Source organism: Dromaius novaehollandiae, chromosome 3 (genome assembly GCF_036370855.1).
Source record: "Dromaius novaehollandiae isolate bDroNov1 chromosome 3, bDroNov1.hap1, whole genome shotgun sequence".
NCBI classification, from domain to species: Eukaryota; Metazoa; Chordata; class Aves; order Casuariiformes; family Dromaiidae; genus Dromaius; species Dromaius novaehollandiae.
This window is the reverse complement of record NC_088100.1, coordinates 8,411,697-8,427,659: the sequence shown is the minus strand read 5'-3', so window position 1 is coordinate 8,427,659 and position 15,963 is coordinate 8,411,697. Positions and strand designations below refer to the sequence as shown.

General features: G+C 37.2%; 1 protein-coding gene across 2 annotated transcripts in view; it reads right to left on the bottom strand.

Moving 5' to 3' along the window:
* The window catches only part of ITSN2 (intersectin 2), a 92,575-nt gene that overhangs the window by 19,071 nt on the left and 57,541 nt on the right, over nt 1-15,963 (bottom strand). For both annotated transcript variants that reach the window (XM_026123604.2, XM_026123603.2), the window contains 12 exons: nt 15,673-15,809; nt 13,175-13,614; nt 11,902-12,023; nt 9,844-10,019; nt 9,428-9,572; nt 8,792-8,997; nt 7,855-7,919; nt 6,729-6,895; nt 6,264-6,309; nt 5,947-6,068; nt 4,105-4,201; nt 2,861-3,052 (listed from right to left, as the gene is read on the bottom strand). In XM_026123604.2, the coding sequence (XP_025979389.1) occupies nt 2,861-3,052; nt 4,105-4,201; nt 5,947-6,068; nt 6,264-6,309; nt 6,729-6,895; nt 7,855-7,919; nt 8,792-8,997; nt 9,428-9,572; nt 9,844-10,019; nt 11,902-12,023; nt 13,175-13,614; nt 15,673-15,809 (1,915 nt within the window). The remainder of the gene's footprint in view (nt 1-2,860; nt 3,053-4,104; nt 4,202-5,946; nt 6,069-6,263; nt 6,310-6,728; nt 6,896-7,854; nt 7,920-8,791; nt 8,998-9,427; nt 9,573-9,843; nt 10,020-11,901; nt 12,024-13,174; nt 13,615-15,672; nt 15,810-15,963) is intronic.

Below are 15,963 nucleotides of genomic sequence, written 5' to 3'. Positions count from 1 at the left end.
ACACTATAAATATATGTATGTATGTATATATTAAAACCTCTTGCAAATCTGATTCATTCTTTATGCACGCCAGGATGATTTCTGTGCAAACATTAGAATGAGGGCTATTAAAAATATCATTACAACATGAGTAACTCTACCCACCACTACAAGTACTGAGTGCATGACTGAAGTATTCTGCAATCTGTAAGTCACTAAGATTTGGTTTGTATTTAAAAGTGCTGTTCACAGAACTGTAAAACCTCTCATTGTTTTCTTCTTGCAGAGACCCTATCCCAAAAGATGCAACTATACTAACAAAAAAAAGTTTTCTTGTCAGCACAGCCTATTTTGTTCAGAGAGCTGCTTAAGCAACTTAAGAGAATCATCTTGGTGACATAAATTAGTTCTTTGCTAGGGAGGTTTGCCATTACAGCTCTAACTAGTAAGCCCCAGTAAAGATTCTGGGTACAAAGGCAGTCCATATAACAGAGTTTAAATTCAAGGGAAAAGCAGAATTTTCACAAGCTGCAACTGTTTGAGTACACCCAATCTGCCTTCTCCCTTTCAAATACCATTACATTTGACTGGCTGGAATAGACAGTGAAAGAAACTGGTGTTCTTCAGCAGAAACATTGTAATACTCAGATTAACAATTCTTTGAAATACAACATTTTTAAAATTACACTCATTTTTGTCGTATCCGAAAGCTGGTCTCTAGAAGGCCGCACCAACATTCTTGTGGGACAATTCCTTAGTGATTTCTCCCGAGTACGAGTGATAGTTTCTGCATTATGTTTAAATAAGTGCAAAAATATTCTAAAGAAATCGAAGTCTGAAGGTTCAATTAACGTACACTCAGATGTCTCTTTAGTTATGGAAGAATAGCATTAAGCTAGTGCTATACCAGCGAGACTTACTAGCTCAGACTTCACACCATATGGAAGCAGCTCAGCTGATCTGAGCTGTCACAGAAATCAGTGCAACTGTGCTTGTACCACACTGGACTTGAGCTAATAAGCCATGCTGGCCTTGAGCTGGCTCTGGACAGGATATTGCTGCTTTTTCCTGAAGTTTCTAGATGCAAATGTTTTAATGTCACACGAGACTGGCAAATCCTAGCACAAAGCTGATAAACAAGTTAGCTCCTCTGAAACACTCGGACGATATTGGAAAATTTTTCAACCTCATCTTCATTCACCAATAGGCAAACTTTCCTAATGAAGCAACAGTAGATCTGCTTTGTAGAAAACAGCTTCTTAAACAGACACAAGTATAACAACCACGTAAAGATGACATGAAGCACATCTGCTCTTTGCTGACTGCCGCTGGCTGACCTTGTGAATACGCTTTGAAAAAAATTTTGTTGACACAGCCACAATTTGACTGGAAAAGACATATTTTTACTCAGCAACATGGAAATCTGAGAATAGGACAGCCTAATGACACGTCAACAAATGATGAGAAAAACTTAACCATCACATCAAATATTTCCAGTTACAACTTGATCTTAGCATTGCTTTTGTTGAAAGTTAATGGTATGTGTAAACATCTCGCATTTACCACATTCAGCTGCCTAACTCCAAATGGAAATACACCTGGGGTGATAAGCTAACATCTGTATCGCTTTTGAAAATTTAGAGTTTTAATACCCAAAATCAGTCACAATCTTACTTTCATAGCCTAGCTGGATTTAGTATATGCTCTTCAAAATTGAGATTCTCTGTATCTAAACAAACAAACAAACAAAAACTTTCAAAGGATTTTAATGATGTAGATATGCCAAATTTAAAGAACTTTAAGTTTGATCTAAATGCAGGTGTTTTGACATCATAGCCATGGTGGCCAGAAGCATGAAAAAATATCAGTGTTACCAAAAACATTAGCACAGATGTAGATTAATTGAAAAGAAAATCTCAGGAATGGTGCATACCATATTTTAGCAACGTACTATACCAAGCTACCCTGGCAAAGCATTTTATTTTCACAATTTAATCGGTATCTTCATTAACAAGTTTGCCAATACTTTTCTAACAATACAACTATGCTGACCAACTCTTAAGTGCATACAAGACCTTATGCACAGGGTATTTACAGGTCAGGCTAAACCAGGCTTTGGATGCTTCTCTTTATCCTGAGACAACTACAAATGCCAATACATGCTGTTTCATAGCAACAGCTGCTGCCCAGGGTAAATAATAGCGAGTGCAGGGCTTATTACAGAGATCGAGAAACTTTTACATGAAGATATGTTCCCAACCCCCCTAACTTCATGGGTTGATTTAAAAGCTGATTTAATCACAGTGCCCCAGGATGAAAAACTGAAGGAATAAAAACTGGTAATTTGCTCTGAGGAGCCAAAAATGGTATTGAGGAGCGGGGACCCAGAAACCTCTATGCTGTTTATGTGCAAAAAAGGCTGAGAAACTTTTGACCTTCAGACAGGTGTATATTCTGGCATTCAGTTCTTAGCCTGCTCCTGATGACCTTCAGCTTATTGCATGCTTTGGTACGTACCAGGTTTCTCAGAACTGGATGAAAGCAGGATCAGCTGGGAGCTCAGGCAAGATAAAATACCTAAAATATAGCACAGTAGGCCTGCACTGACTGGGATTTATCAAAAGTTATCAAATATCAGTATCTTTAAAGGAAGGTGAATGCCTATCAAATCTAATATTTTACCTCTCTCAAGCACTCTGCTATTACACACTGGCTGCTTGGTAAAATGTTGGTTGTTTGTAGATTGAATAGAAAAGTCAATGCATGAAATACCAGTAAGTTCATCTGAGGCGTGGGACTCCAAATTCCAAACACAAAGCGGAATAGCAATACACCTTTGAAATACAGTAATAAAGTGCTTTTTAAAAAAATCGTTTCTTACACTGCTGACTTGGGTCAGAATCTGTAGTCATCTTTACGTAGTTTGAGGGAAAGAGACCTGTCACACCATTGATTTCTCCTTGCCACCAATCAGCATCATCTTTGCTCAGTACATTAATAAGCTGCCCCTTGGAGAAACTGAGCTCATCTTCATTGTTTGCCATGTAATCATACATTGCTATGACTTGACACACTGCAAGGAAAAAACAATTAGCAGAAATACTACTGTTGCGCAAGTATTAAGATTATTCCTGAGTATTTAACATAACCACTAAAAAGAAACAACAATTTCACAGACACTGTTACATAAGAAAATAACCAGATGATCTTACATTGATATGAAACTGCCTTCCCTTTTCTTTTACTCATACTATGAACTGGGTCAGAGAGTAACGTTTTCCTTTACTTCCACTTCAGCTGCTTAGGTAGCAAATGGATTCAGTTAGAGCATTTATTGACCTTCTAAATATTTTTAAAATATAAGCAAGTGCATTTTTTTTGCTCTTCTACTGGCTCGGTAGAGAAAGTGTGTTTGATTAGTTTATAGGTGATACTTGAGAGAAAAATAGAGTAGAGGAAGAGGGGAAATCAGGGAAACCCAGGAAGCTGTTGTATAAGCAAACCAGAGCTGTGAAGTCAGCTCAAGCATGCAGAACCAAAAAAGCTACTCTTCTGTGAAATAATCTGATTTGTACCCAGCCATCCAACTGAAAAATCCTAGTGGAAAATGCAGCTCTATCTCCCTGCTTACAAAGGAGTTTGTCAATGATTGCTAGGTTTCCATAAGACTTTCGCTGAAAACGTGGAAACAAGGACCTCACAGAGAAGTGTGGGCTCCAGGCAATCCAGAGTCTTTAGGAGTGCATTCAGCAAAGTTAAGAAGTTCTTGTCATAAGAGATGGACTGCTGATCCTCACAGATTTCTGAATATAAACATCTTTGTATGACTGAGACGTTCTGCTGCAAGGTGCAATAAAGGATATATGCAGGTCCCCACAAATAACTGCTCTGATTAAGAAGCTGGGAGATTTTACCTTTCTCAAACCTAGGTAATATGTGAATGTATATGTCTGTCCAAAGTCCCAAATTCTGACTAGGGCTTCTACTTTCCCCAGTGACACCAAAATAAGGTACAGCCATTAAGTATACTATTACACCAGTTATGAGATTCAGATTACTGTTTAAACAGTTGAAACAGCTATATAAAATATTTTAAGTGAAATATAAATAGAGTTAGTTTTTCACCTGAGGGAGCAGATGTTGTTGTTCTTTCACTGCTTGGACCCAATAATTTCACATGGCTGGCAGGAAACCATCCTTTCTGTCTCTTTTTTCCTCTTGCCTGTAAGTGTTCAAAATGGTCATTACGCAAATAAGACACTAAAAAGTCTACAGATTGGAAAAGTGCAACAAATATCTCACAAAGCTTTGCTAACAAAAACACAAGAAGTTGGTCTTCCATGATAAACTAAACACTAAATATAAATCTGAACAGGTAAAAATCAGGCTGAAGGAATTAAAAAACACAACAAAAACCAAAAAACACAATTCAAATGAATCTGCACCCTGATATGTTCACCCAAATATGTATGTTCAAGATTTTCAAGTGCAGCTAATAATTTTGGTGCACAATTTAATAGAAAGGCTGGAAATTCACCCTATGAAAATCGTGCTTATGTATAAGGAGTCTATAATGAGACATCCAGAACAAAGGTATCAAACACCATAAGCTACTTTTGAAAATCTCGACCCAGTTGTTTGACATCACTTTCTACCTGGTACATAGTATGACTGTTTGAAAACTTTTTTTTGTTTTTTTGTTTTTTTTTTAATATTTGCTTTTCCAGTCCCAGAGGGAAAGATGACCTCTGGCCACACTGAAGAAATAAATAAACTTCAGATTGCACAAAAAAAGTAAAGTTGTAAAAGTGAAAAAAGATTACAGAAAACAGCATCTCCAGAGTGAGCTCTATTACCTCAGTAAAGTAAATTCAAACTAGCAAGAACTGATTACCAATCTTAGTTTTACCTATCAACACTTCCTTGATTATCTGAGGCTTCTTCCTGAACCAGTACTGAGCCTAATTTTGTAAAAATGCAAACTACTGTTTTCTGTATTTTCCTGTATGCAAAAATGAGTAATTCTTTTACTGCTGATTCACTAATGTACAAAATTTGTGGAAAAAACACTCAGTGCAGCACTTCTCAGTGCAGTGTGATCTCCCCTTTTCGTTTCTGGAAAGCAGGCTGGTTTTAAAAATGGATGCAGAATAGTCAGATCAGCCCTGTGTGAGGTTGAGATAGTTGGAGAGAGAAAACAGATGTAAACAACAGTATTCACTCAAAGAGAGGGGGTGTGGCAGTAAAATACCTTGGGAAAGGCCAATTAAATGGTCCTAGGAGGGCTATGTAATCCTAGTATCAGAAGTAGTACATTTAAACTCAGGCTAAAACTACATATATTTGTTATGTGCTCTAATACCTCCTAGGTAAAGAGGAAAAGGGTAACAAAGCGATCTAAGATCATGATTTAAACTTTTCCATTGGTTACAAAGATGGCGGCTATCAAGGCCAAGATCCATGGGCCTCTAAAATTCAAAACATCAACTATGAATTAAGCAGAACGTTGTGTAACACAGTACCTCTAACTTTAGGACTAGACTTTCATCACTAGATGGGAAAAGGAGAAAAAGTGGGAACTGCAGCCTTCAGAATAAACTAGCTTCCCTCCAACTTCTAAGGGTTCTTGTTCCTTCCTCAGAAGGACTTCACCATTTAACTTTTTATCAATTAAACCCTACTGTTTTTATTAACTGACAACATCCCTCCCCCTATTTCCACACATATGATCGTTTACCATTTTACTATTTTCTTTTCATGACAAAAAACCCAAAAAACAAAAACAGCAACACAAGGTTTAAATAAACACTTTTTTCAAATAGGGTTTATACAAGGTAAAAATAGCTTTCTAATCAAGTTTTCAAACACTATGCTTCCCCCTCCCCGCCCCCCCCCCCCCCCAAATTAAACCAAAGACCACCTCATTCCTGTTCATGAGGTCACAATTACTTTTTCTTCAGTAGTTACCTGCAACTCTCCTTGCCACCATCCACTTGCATTTTTCTTCAGAATAAGTATTAGCTGTCCTGGAGCCAGACTAAGCTGTTCCATTCCTGATGCAGCATAGGCAGTAGTAACCTGAGCAATTTCTGAAAGAAAAGAATATTAGTTGTATGCATTATTTTTTTCATTGTAGTAGGAGCCAGATCCACAGAAATATCCTAGTACATACCTTGCAGTTAAGCACATTAGCTACCATTAAAACACTGTTGTGAATCTGGTCCTAAATGTTTGTAAGTACTTAAGAAACAATGCTAAATATTAAAAAGTTATCACACACTTACCAGGTTTCTTATTTATTGTTCCAGTTTTGCCAGCATTACTAGAACCCTGCAATAAAGATACAACAACCATCTTTTAACGTGAGATAAGAACAGTAGAATTTGCACTAGTTTTTAATTCATGTGCACTGAAGTTTTCTTTTGCCATAAATACACCTTCTTGCCTGAAAAAGAGAGCATCTTTTTTATCCTCTTCCAGCAGAAGTAGCAACAGAAGTGGCATTAGTTCCATAATGTCTGTATTTAACAGAACACCATGATCCTGTGAAGACAGAAGCAGTGTGACACTGTGGCTAGAGCACTGAATTAGGATTCAGGCTACCGGGGATCCATATCCAGCTTTTGTTTTTTTCAAGCACTTTAACCTCTGCTGAAAATCACCATGTAAGAGGTAGATACCAATAACAATAATATAAAATCGAAAGAAAGCATCTTGCCTTAGGTAAAAGACTCAAAATAAGGACTCACTTCTTGATCCTTTGGTCTGACGTAATTGGAGGGAAAGATTCCAGTTCTGTCGTCAATGCTCCCTGTCCACCATTCCCCTTCTTTCTGAGTCACTAGTATTTCCTCACCTTCCGTGAAAGTCAAGTCACCAGGTTCAGAGCTCGAATATGAATAGAGCGCAACATACTCTGTATAGACAGCATATACAAAGAAGGAGACAACAGCTTCAGCTAGGAGGATAAAAGCACACCAGATGCAAGTAAAGGTATTTTTGCTATCAGCATTCATCAACGTGTTCATAACATGGATCATGTCTTAGCAAGTTTATGAATCAACCTACCTGCTCAATCATAATCACCTTGCCTCATGCTCACAGCTCTGGCTTACATAGGTACACAACATTTTCCAGACATATATTTGCCAGAGTTAGAGTTACTACCCTTTGAACATCCCGCAGATCAACAGAAACCTGTAGATCACAGCTAGAGAATTGTTATCTCTTGTATGAAGCACTTCATCCCAGTTCCACGTTTCATAACAACCATTTATATTATACACCTACATCTGATTAAATACATTATTATCTGATTAACATAGCAGAGATAGAAAACACCAAGTGGAATTAAAACACAGTTGTGGAAGCATGGAGAATACACTAGATTAAAAGGCCTAGAAAGTGCTTCTCCCAAATTCTTCTCCATTAGTATCTGTTTTCTCTACTCTCTACTGTTTAAAAGAAAATGGCCCGCACTTAGGAAACTAGCAATCTCTTTTTGTGTCTCTACAGTAGAGTACAGTACAGTAAACAGCAACAGGAAAAGATAAGTCAGCTAATGGGTATGAGACATATTTTAGTTTTCAGAAATATCTATAGCTAGTTAAAAATTAATGCGTGAGCAGGAGTCTTAAAATAAAACAGCAACAAAACTCTCATACACCCAAGCCTATAGTCAACCTGAATTAGTTACAAATTTTACTTAAGTTCTTATTTTAGGATTTTCATAACAGTAGCTTGATATTTGCACTGTATCTTTTGGACAAGCATTCAAAGTCTTGCTCAGAATTTCTTTATATATCCAAGTTTATTCATATGCCATTAAGCAGAAATAAATTGTACCATTAAGTGACATAATCCATGCAGCCTTACCCTCTCCAGCTGTATAAGACTGTGCATTAGGCTTCTTGTTTACAGCTGCATAAATAGCTTCTGGTCTGCAGGAAAAAAAAAATGTTTGAGTAAGAAGGCTGACTAAGAACAAATGTCTTTATTAGGGTGAGACTGAGCTCACTTTAGTTGTCTCAAAGCTGGCATTTCCTATAAATCAAGGATACCCCGACTCTCAACTAGTGACGAGTATTATTGGTATTTAAGATGCAGGTAGAACCCAAGAGCACAGGACTTCTCCCCCGCCCCCCAGAAAAAAAAAAGTATTGTGATGAAAGGCTAGAAGATCTATTCAGAAATTATGCCATCCAAAAGAAGCACAAATGAAAAATTTTGTCCAAATGCTCTCATTTTAGACAATTTCAAATAACTTCTATCATAACACATGAAAAGATCAATTCACACACAATGGTGCATCCATTCTAGCACTAACTAGACTTTGAATAATTATTTAAAAAGTTACCTACAGCATTAAAATAGACTTAACTATCTTTTCAAGTAAAGAAATAAACCACTATTTCTGCAAGATGTGCCTTACGAGTTTACAATGCCAAGTGTTAAGGAATTCTTGGTAAGTCATTTAGTATTTGGCACCTTCAGAGACATAAAGCAATTACACTGCTGGAGGGCTGACTCAGTAATGAACCAAGAAAGTGTTTAACAGTTGATGAATAATCAAACACCATTGTTTTTTCACAGCACCCAGCCTTGGAAGACCTTCTGTTTACACAGTTGTGAGCCCAACATTACTTAACTTGCAAAAAGAAAACAACAAAAGCCTAAAATTGCATTGTGCAAAGGGTAAATATTATTTAGGTTCTGCACTGTAAAGCACTGCAATGCACTGCAGTAGTTTTGCTCTCTAAACCATAGCTTTTTGTAAACTGTTGAATAAAATAATAATAAAAGTCTCACTCACTCCTCTTTCTTGATTTCACTCCCAGGTAAGAGCTTGACGTAAGATTTTGGAAACCAACCCCTTCCTCCATGTACCTCTCCAAACCACCAGTTTTCCTGCTGCTCCAGCACAGTAATGATATCATTTTTTGAAAAATTCAAGTGGTTATCTTTTTTTGCAGTCCAAGAGCAAAGTGCTTGTGCTTTTAAGTTTTCTACAGGTTGCCCCTGTTAAGATAGAAGCACAGGTGTTGATTGAACTTACTACCCAAAACTGATTCAAGTGTTAAAAACAGATGCATCATTTCTTGCATTCCAAGACAGTTCATTCCTATGATTTGATGTCTGGACATTTGCACTGCCATATACAGGCTGCTGACTCAGGAACAATCTCTCGACTCTTTCTTATTTGCGTATCATCTTGTCTGTCCAGTTCTAGAGGAAAATTATAATAGAATTAGGAAAAACTGCATGGTCTTGTTCTCTGGTCCACCCAAATATATGGAATTATATCAATGCATGCTAGTGGGGAATTCAGACTAGTTTCTTTATTCTCTAGCCTTATAGTAGTCCAGTGTTAGAAAAGAAAAGGGGAAAAAAAAGTCAGTATCATTAACATGAACCTAAAATACAGCAGGTTCACTCTCACACAACACACCTGTCCATGAATGGGTGAAACAGATCCAGGGGACACAGTGCGAGTAAAAGCTGATTTTTGCTGCCATGCTGTATTAACATTCAGGCTTGAAAAAGGTATGTTTTGGTAATCAGATTCTTCTACTGATTTACTTGGTGAAAGTGGTCTGCAAATTGAATACAAGCATATTTAACACAGGACAATTTTTATTTAAAAAGTACATCAAGTAGAAACACTACTTTTATATATATAAAACAGATACTCTATACAATGCAAACAGACTATCAAAGATTTAAAATAGACAAAAGCACTTCAGATAGATTCTTCAATAAGCTTTCTGTATTTACCTTTAAAAACAATCACATAACGATACTATATGGCACATTATGTTTTAGAAAAGGCAACAACACAAATGTAAAAAGAAAAAAAAACCTTACTCTGAAGCAGCTGAGGTAGTAGATAAAGATACTGTAGGAGGAAGTAAGGCCTTCTTAGGAGATAAAGATTTTTCTCCTTCTGGTATTTTTTCTACATAATTGCATGGAAACCAACCAAAATGTCCTTGAAAACTCCCATATAGCCAACCAGGCTCTCCCACAGTTTTTTCATCAACCTGTGGATAGGAGGATAAAAGCAAAGCAAACCAAAACAAACAAAAAACAATTAACAGCATGAAGCAAACAAGATATCTGGTGTGTAAGCACCTCTTGGCACAGCGTGAGCTGCAGTCACACAAGCATCAGCATTTCCATTCTCTTCCCTTTCAGAATTCAGCTGATTTTGCCCAGTTGAAGAAAGAGGGCGATGCAATTGCAGTGCGTCTCTGGCAGTTCCTCTCGAGGCAACCCTCTGAACCCACCGGCCAATTTCAGCGAGTTTCAGGGACGAGCAGAGACAGGCCTCCAAGGTGTTACGCTCCTTCAAACAGGCCCCAGGCAACAGGCAGGTTGGGGACCACCACACACAGTACCTGGAGCCATTCTGGCTTGCCAAAAATCATGGCGCACTGTGTTATATTTTGCTGAACATGCAGCCAAAAGCGGCATCAGGCTAGCCTAGCAGCACACGGAAGCTGGTGCAGTTGGTACACCAAAGTCATTCTGCTTACAGAACTGTCATCCTCTTAACTGAGGAACTATAAGCATATTTCTCTGTAGTTTTACTTAAAAGAATGGAGGAGGGATGTGCTGAGCCTGAAATTAACTGTATCCAAAGACACGTACAAAAATTCTAGTGTCTACTATAATGAACGGTTATAGAGCACCCTTACACATTCAAATTAATATTAAAGCCTCCATTATGCTGCATATATTCAAACATACAGTAAGAACAATGCGCTAATACTAGCTGCTCAAATACTGACAACTAGTTAGTTCAGTTGGGGTTTGCAGTAGAAGAGGAGGCGACAGCTGTTGGCATATTTCTAAGAGAAGACATCAGCAGTTAAATGGCACTTAATTAATCATATCTGAAAAGGAAGCCAAAACAACACCTACTTCTCTTGCTTCCTCTTCCATGCTTCATTGCCATGAAAATGCAAATACATGATTTAACACTATCAAACTGAAGTCTAATACCTAGAGGTTTAAAAATTCAGTAACGCACTGCTCTATAAACTTTCCCTTATCATCTGCCTCTTTCACTTATAATCCAAATGAGGGGGAACCATATGTATCTATATATTAGCTACATATATATTACTCTATCACCACAGCTGTAAATCAGTTTTCACAGGCCTACAGATTGCTTATGCTTTCCAAAAATATATGTATGCTAACAAATGAAATAATTACATGAAATGATACAGATTGCCACTGAGAAGCCAGAAGATGCTTCTAGCCTTACGTTCTTGCTGTCGCATTATGGATAACACATGCAACTGAATCCACAAGAATGCTTCAAAGAATGGACTCGGAATAAACTACTCTAGGTATCTGCCTGAGGGTGCATTTACAAAGCACCAGCCAAGTAAGAGACAAAAAAGATTAAGTTAAGAATACATTAGAAGACACTATTCAGACGTCTTGATTATACAGAAGAACCTTTCATACCTGCTGAAACCAGTCTGTTTCATCTAAATTCAAATGCCATTAATAATCTTGTCTTACTATGTAGCCATTCATGCCACTGTTTACTACACTCACATTTCAAGCTGACACTTAGAGGCCTATCAGTACATGTAAAAAAAGCTGCAGTAACCACATCATTTCTGATTTATTAATTTTAGAAAGTTTAAGTCTGGAGTTTACTATCGTTATTCTAAGCTGATTTTCAACATCTCTCAAATGTGCAAGACCCAAAGAGAGACTTTAGCTAAACTAATCCTAATTTCATCCTTAAAGAAAAAAAAATGAAAAAAATCAAATTTAAAATTTCAGTAAGTCTAAAATATATTAACACAATGCTTTTAATGCTTAAGACCTTGTATATCTCAGGACTAGGAGGGGGGGGGGCTGTTTGCTTTTTTGCAAGTTATATAATTGACAAATACTTACCTGAATTACATCCCCAGTATTAAAGCTCATCTCATCATGATTCCTTGCTTCAAATGGATATAAAGCTCTGTAATTTACCAAGGCAACTGAATTCCTAGACTCTGAGGCACTAACTGCATTGCCTGAAAGGAGGAAAAAGAGTAGTTACCCTTCTGCTCCGGCTCAAAGACATGCATTTAGTTGGAGGCTTATCATTCTAAGCAACAGATATGAATATAACATGACAACAGTTCTTGCCCCAAAGACACTATCATGGGAGAAAACTAGGCACAACAGGCTGAGGGGATGCATACAATGCAAGAGTTTAATATGCTAATCATCATAAATGTAATACAGGCAGTAAAGTGCATTGTCTTCCGAAGCCAAAAAATGACAACTATATCTTCTCATCCTTTCTTGTCAAATAGGTTTGGCCAAGTCAGTGCTTTAGTGCAGTCCCTTCTAATGCAATTATAATTTTCCAAGGTGAGAACACACTGATCAACAGTAAGTGCTCAGCATCACAAACGACAATATTGCTTAAAAGCCTAAAATAGCAAAATACCATGTATTTCTATTTTCTAAGCACCTTATGCTCTCCAAGTCTACTAATGATGTTGCTAAACAGCTAAGCATTTTTCAAGGTGTAGCTGAGATGTGCAAAAATCTGTCAGTACCGCCCTAATTTGGTTCTTGCTGAATTCAGTGATAAACCTGTCTTTAAGAAAAACTGATAAGACCTAATGAACGAGGGAACTAATCAAAACTGGCTTTAATGAAAATACTGTTTTATCAGCATTTTTCAAGGTCCACAAATAAAGTTAGGTTGACTTCAGTTCTTTTTGCTAATAAGATGCACAGGTTAATACAGCAACAAAGTGAATTGCAATGTTAATAAATCGCTTCACTGAGAGTTACCTGTCCATACCCCCATCATCTAACAAAAGTCTGCCGTGTTAACAATCTGCTTTAATGACAGAAAGTTCAAGCCTTATGAGAAAGCTAAAATATTACTGTTTCCAGCAGCCATGATTTGTTGGCCAAGATCACTGAAAGATTTGTTGCAGAGCCATAGGTGCTGAAAATTAATAAAACCCAAATGAAGTTAACAGAACTAGTATGATTTATACCAAACTAAAGACATGAAATATTGCTTTTCTAATAATATTTTAGGCAATAAGCCTGCCATATTGTCATGTTAACAACAAGACAGCTAAAGAATGAAATGACATTCAAGAAATTAAGAATGATTAAAACAAAAAATTCCAATAGACTTTCATTTTCATTCATTTACCTTCATTTTTCCATGGTGGCTTAAAAACTTTACTCTCTGTTGGTTTCAGCAGATCTACAAACTTCTCATTTATGGTTAATTTAGAAGTGCGTTTCTCTGTCTCTTGAGAGTTGGTCACTTCTTTCCTTTTCTTTAGTTCTTCATTCTGCTTACGCCTCTCCTCAGCTTCTTTTGCAATTTGTTCTTGCTTCCTTTTATCTTCTTCCAGTTGCCTCCGCCTTTGTTCCGTTTCTCTCAGAATCTCAGCTTGCTTGTTTTTGCTGTCCTCTTCATGAAGCTGTTGATTTTCCCTCTCTCTCATCACAGCAACTGCTTTATCAGCTTTCTGTTTTTCTTGGATTTTTTCCTGCATTCGTTCTTCCTCTAATCGCTTTTTTTTCTCCTCTTCTTCCCTTCGGATATTTTCCTGCCATCGGTTCTCTTTCTCCCGTTTTGCTTTCCTTAAAAAAAAGGAAGGAGGAGGAGAACACATTCATGTAAAAATGAATGAGATGGTGTTCACAGGATAAAAACCTGCACTTATAAGTAAAGCTGTATCTGTGGTGTTGGTTACTTTTCATTCTGGGCCATAAGCTCTTTGGGAGGAGACTATGCTTTGCCTAACATGTATGCCAGTACATTTCACATATAAATAACAAATGGATTAAGAGTCTTCATACAGAATCACTGCGATGTGGTTACTTGTGCAGTACCTCCCGTGGGCACTTCTGCTCACCTACATTCTTAGGAGCAAGAAGAGATCTGTTAATTTAACAAGGGTGGTTTCAAGCTTTCTGCCAAGGTAGGATCCAAATCTCATGACTGCAAACTAAGATTTCCAAACAGATTCAATAACAGAACTAGTCTCTGGCAGATGCATAAAAATAGTCTTTGCATATTGATCTTTGCTGCTTTACTTCCTTGTTTTCAGCGGTGGCAATTTATTCAACATGTTTACTCCCTCGGCTGCCAAACCACTCTCTTTAGCAGAGAGAAAGAGAGACAGAGAGTCTGGAAATCTGTCTGTATTCTACAAAATCACCCAGATTTTAACCTGTGCCTCATTTTGCGTGACAAGTCATTATCCAGTTCAACACAATTAAAAAAAAAAAAAAAAAAGAACATAAAAAACCCACTGCATTTTAGCTGACAGGCCGTTGTTCTGGTTTTACCAGCTGTCCTGTGCCTTTGGGCCATAGCTTTCTGAAGGGATTCTTGATGAGGGATCATGCCTAGAGGAGACTGCTGCACCAGGCTGGTGGGGAAAGGCCACTGATCTGATGGCCGTTTTATTGTGTTTTCAGACACATGACAAGACTGGGTAGGAGCTATGCAGTAATACTGCTACTCTCTCACACAGCTGTGTGCAACAGAAAAATTAACGGGACATCATTGTATAGATGGCATACCATCCTCTTAAAATGACCGTCACAAACGTTATAAAATTCCTATTGCATTATTGCAGAAAAATGTCATGAGTTAAGACCATGAATCACGAATACTAAAGATTATTAACACTTTTATTCAAAACTGTCAAAGCAAGTCAAAAATCATTAAAAATCTCAAACTAAAAAGACAAAATATGGCAACTCTCTGTTCTCATAGCAAAAGCCTGATTAAGAAAATTGAAACTAGTACAACAAAGAAACTCCAGAGCTGAGGACTCATCACTGAAAGCACGCATCCACCTATTCCCTGGCACTATTTCAATCTGGAACTATAAAGCTCCACCATCAAAGTTACAGGAGTAAAATAGTCAGCTGATAGCAGAAGGTCCAGACAGACCTAAGACAGGCAATATCAAAACCTAAAAGCTATGATTTCTTAATGAGCAAAATACAGGAAAATAAAACTAGTTGCAGATGAGGTCATAAGAAAACAAGAAGAGAGAAAAGTAAGTTTGGGTGTTTGATACAAGGCTTGGCTTAGCAAAACCAGCATTGCATACATGAAAGAAGAAACGATCCCTTCTTAAAGATGTATTTGAACTTTCTCATTGCTCTTTTAAAAAAAGAAAACAGAACTTAAAACTAAAAGCTTTCCAGATCCAACTTTCAAGATTAATACAGCAATTAAGCAGTCTGTGTCACTCCTATTTTCTTAAATATCAAGTGACTACAAATATCACAACTCTCTGGAGTTTCTATTGGAGTTTCCATTTCTAAGCAAATGGATGAGATCTTTTCAAGGTCAGCAAAACAAAGCAGGAAAAATAAGGAATTTTGAATGTGGGAGAACTGTGTGTTAAGTTAAAAATCCTAACAGGAAAAGTAACTACTTGGACTATTTATCCATCAACCTCAAATTTAAGTTTTTTAAAGAACAGGAAGATAAAAACAAGTTGGAGAGAAGAAAGTCCACCTTATGTCAGTGGTACTCCATATTAAAAATTTTCTCTAAGGCAACTAGGATGTGTTTTTACCAATTAGACTTCTTGTTCATTACAATTAATGCCTTAAATCACCACAGCATTATTTTGCTTTAGAAACTGCAGCGCTGATACTTTTTGGACATGGTACCTTGCAGCCTCATCTTCCAGTCGCTTTTGCTGCGTAAGTTCAGCTCTTCTTTTTTCCACCTCTCTTATTTTATCCTGTTTGATCCTGTGGAGCTGCTCCAAGGCTAATTGCTGTGTGTTATAACTTTCTCTCAGGTCCTAATAAGGAAACACAATGACGTACGTCAAAAGAAATAGAGCCTTTTTATTTTATTTTATTTTTTTTGAGAAAAGCATCCAGGCATTTTAATGCTTTGTGAACCAAGTGCTAATACAAATGGACAAAGTAATATTAATAGCCCTTGAAAGTCAC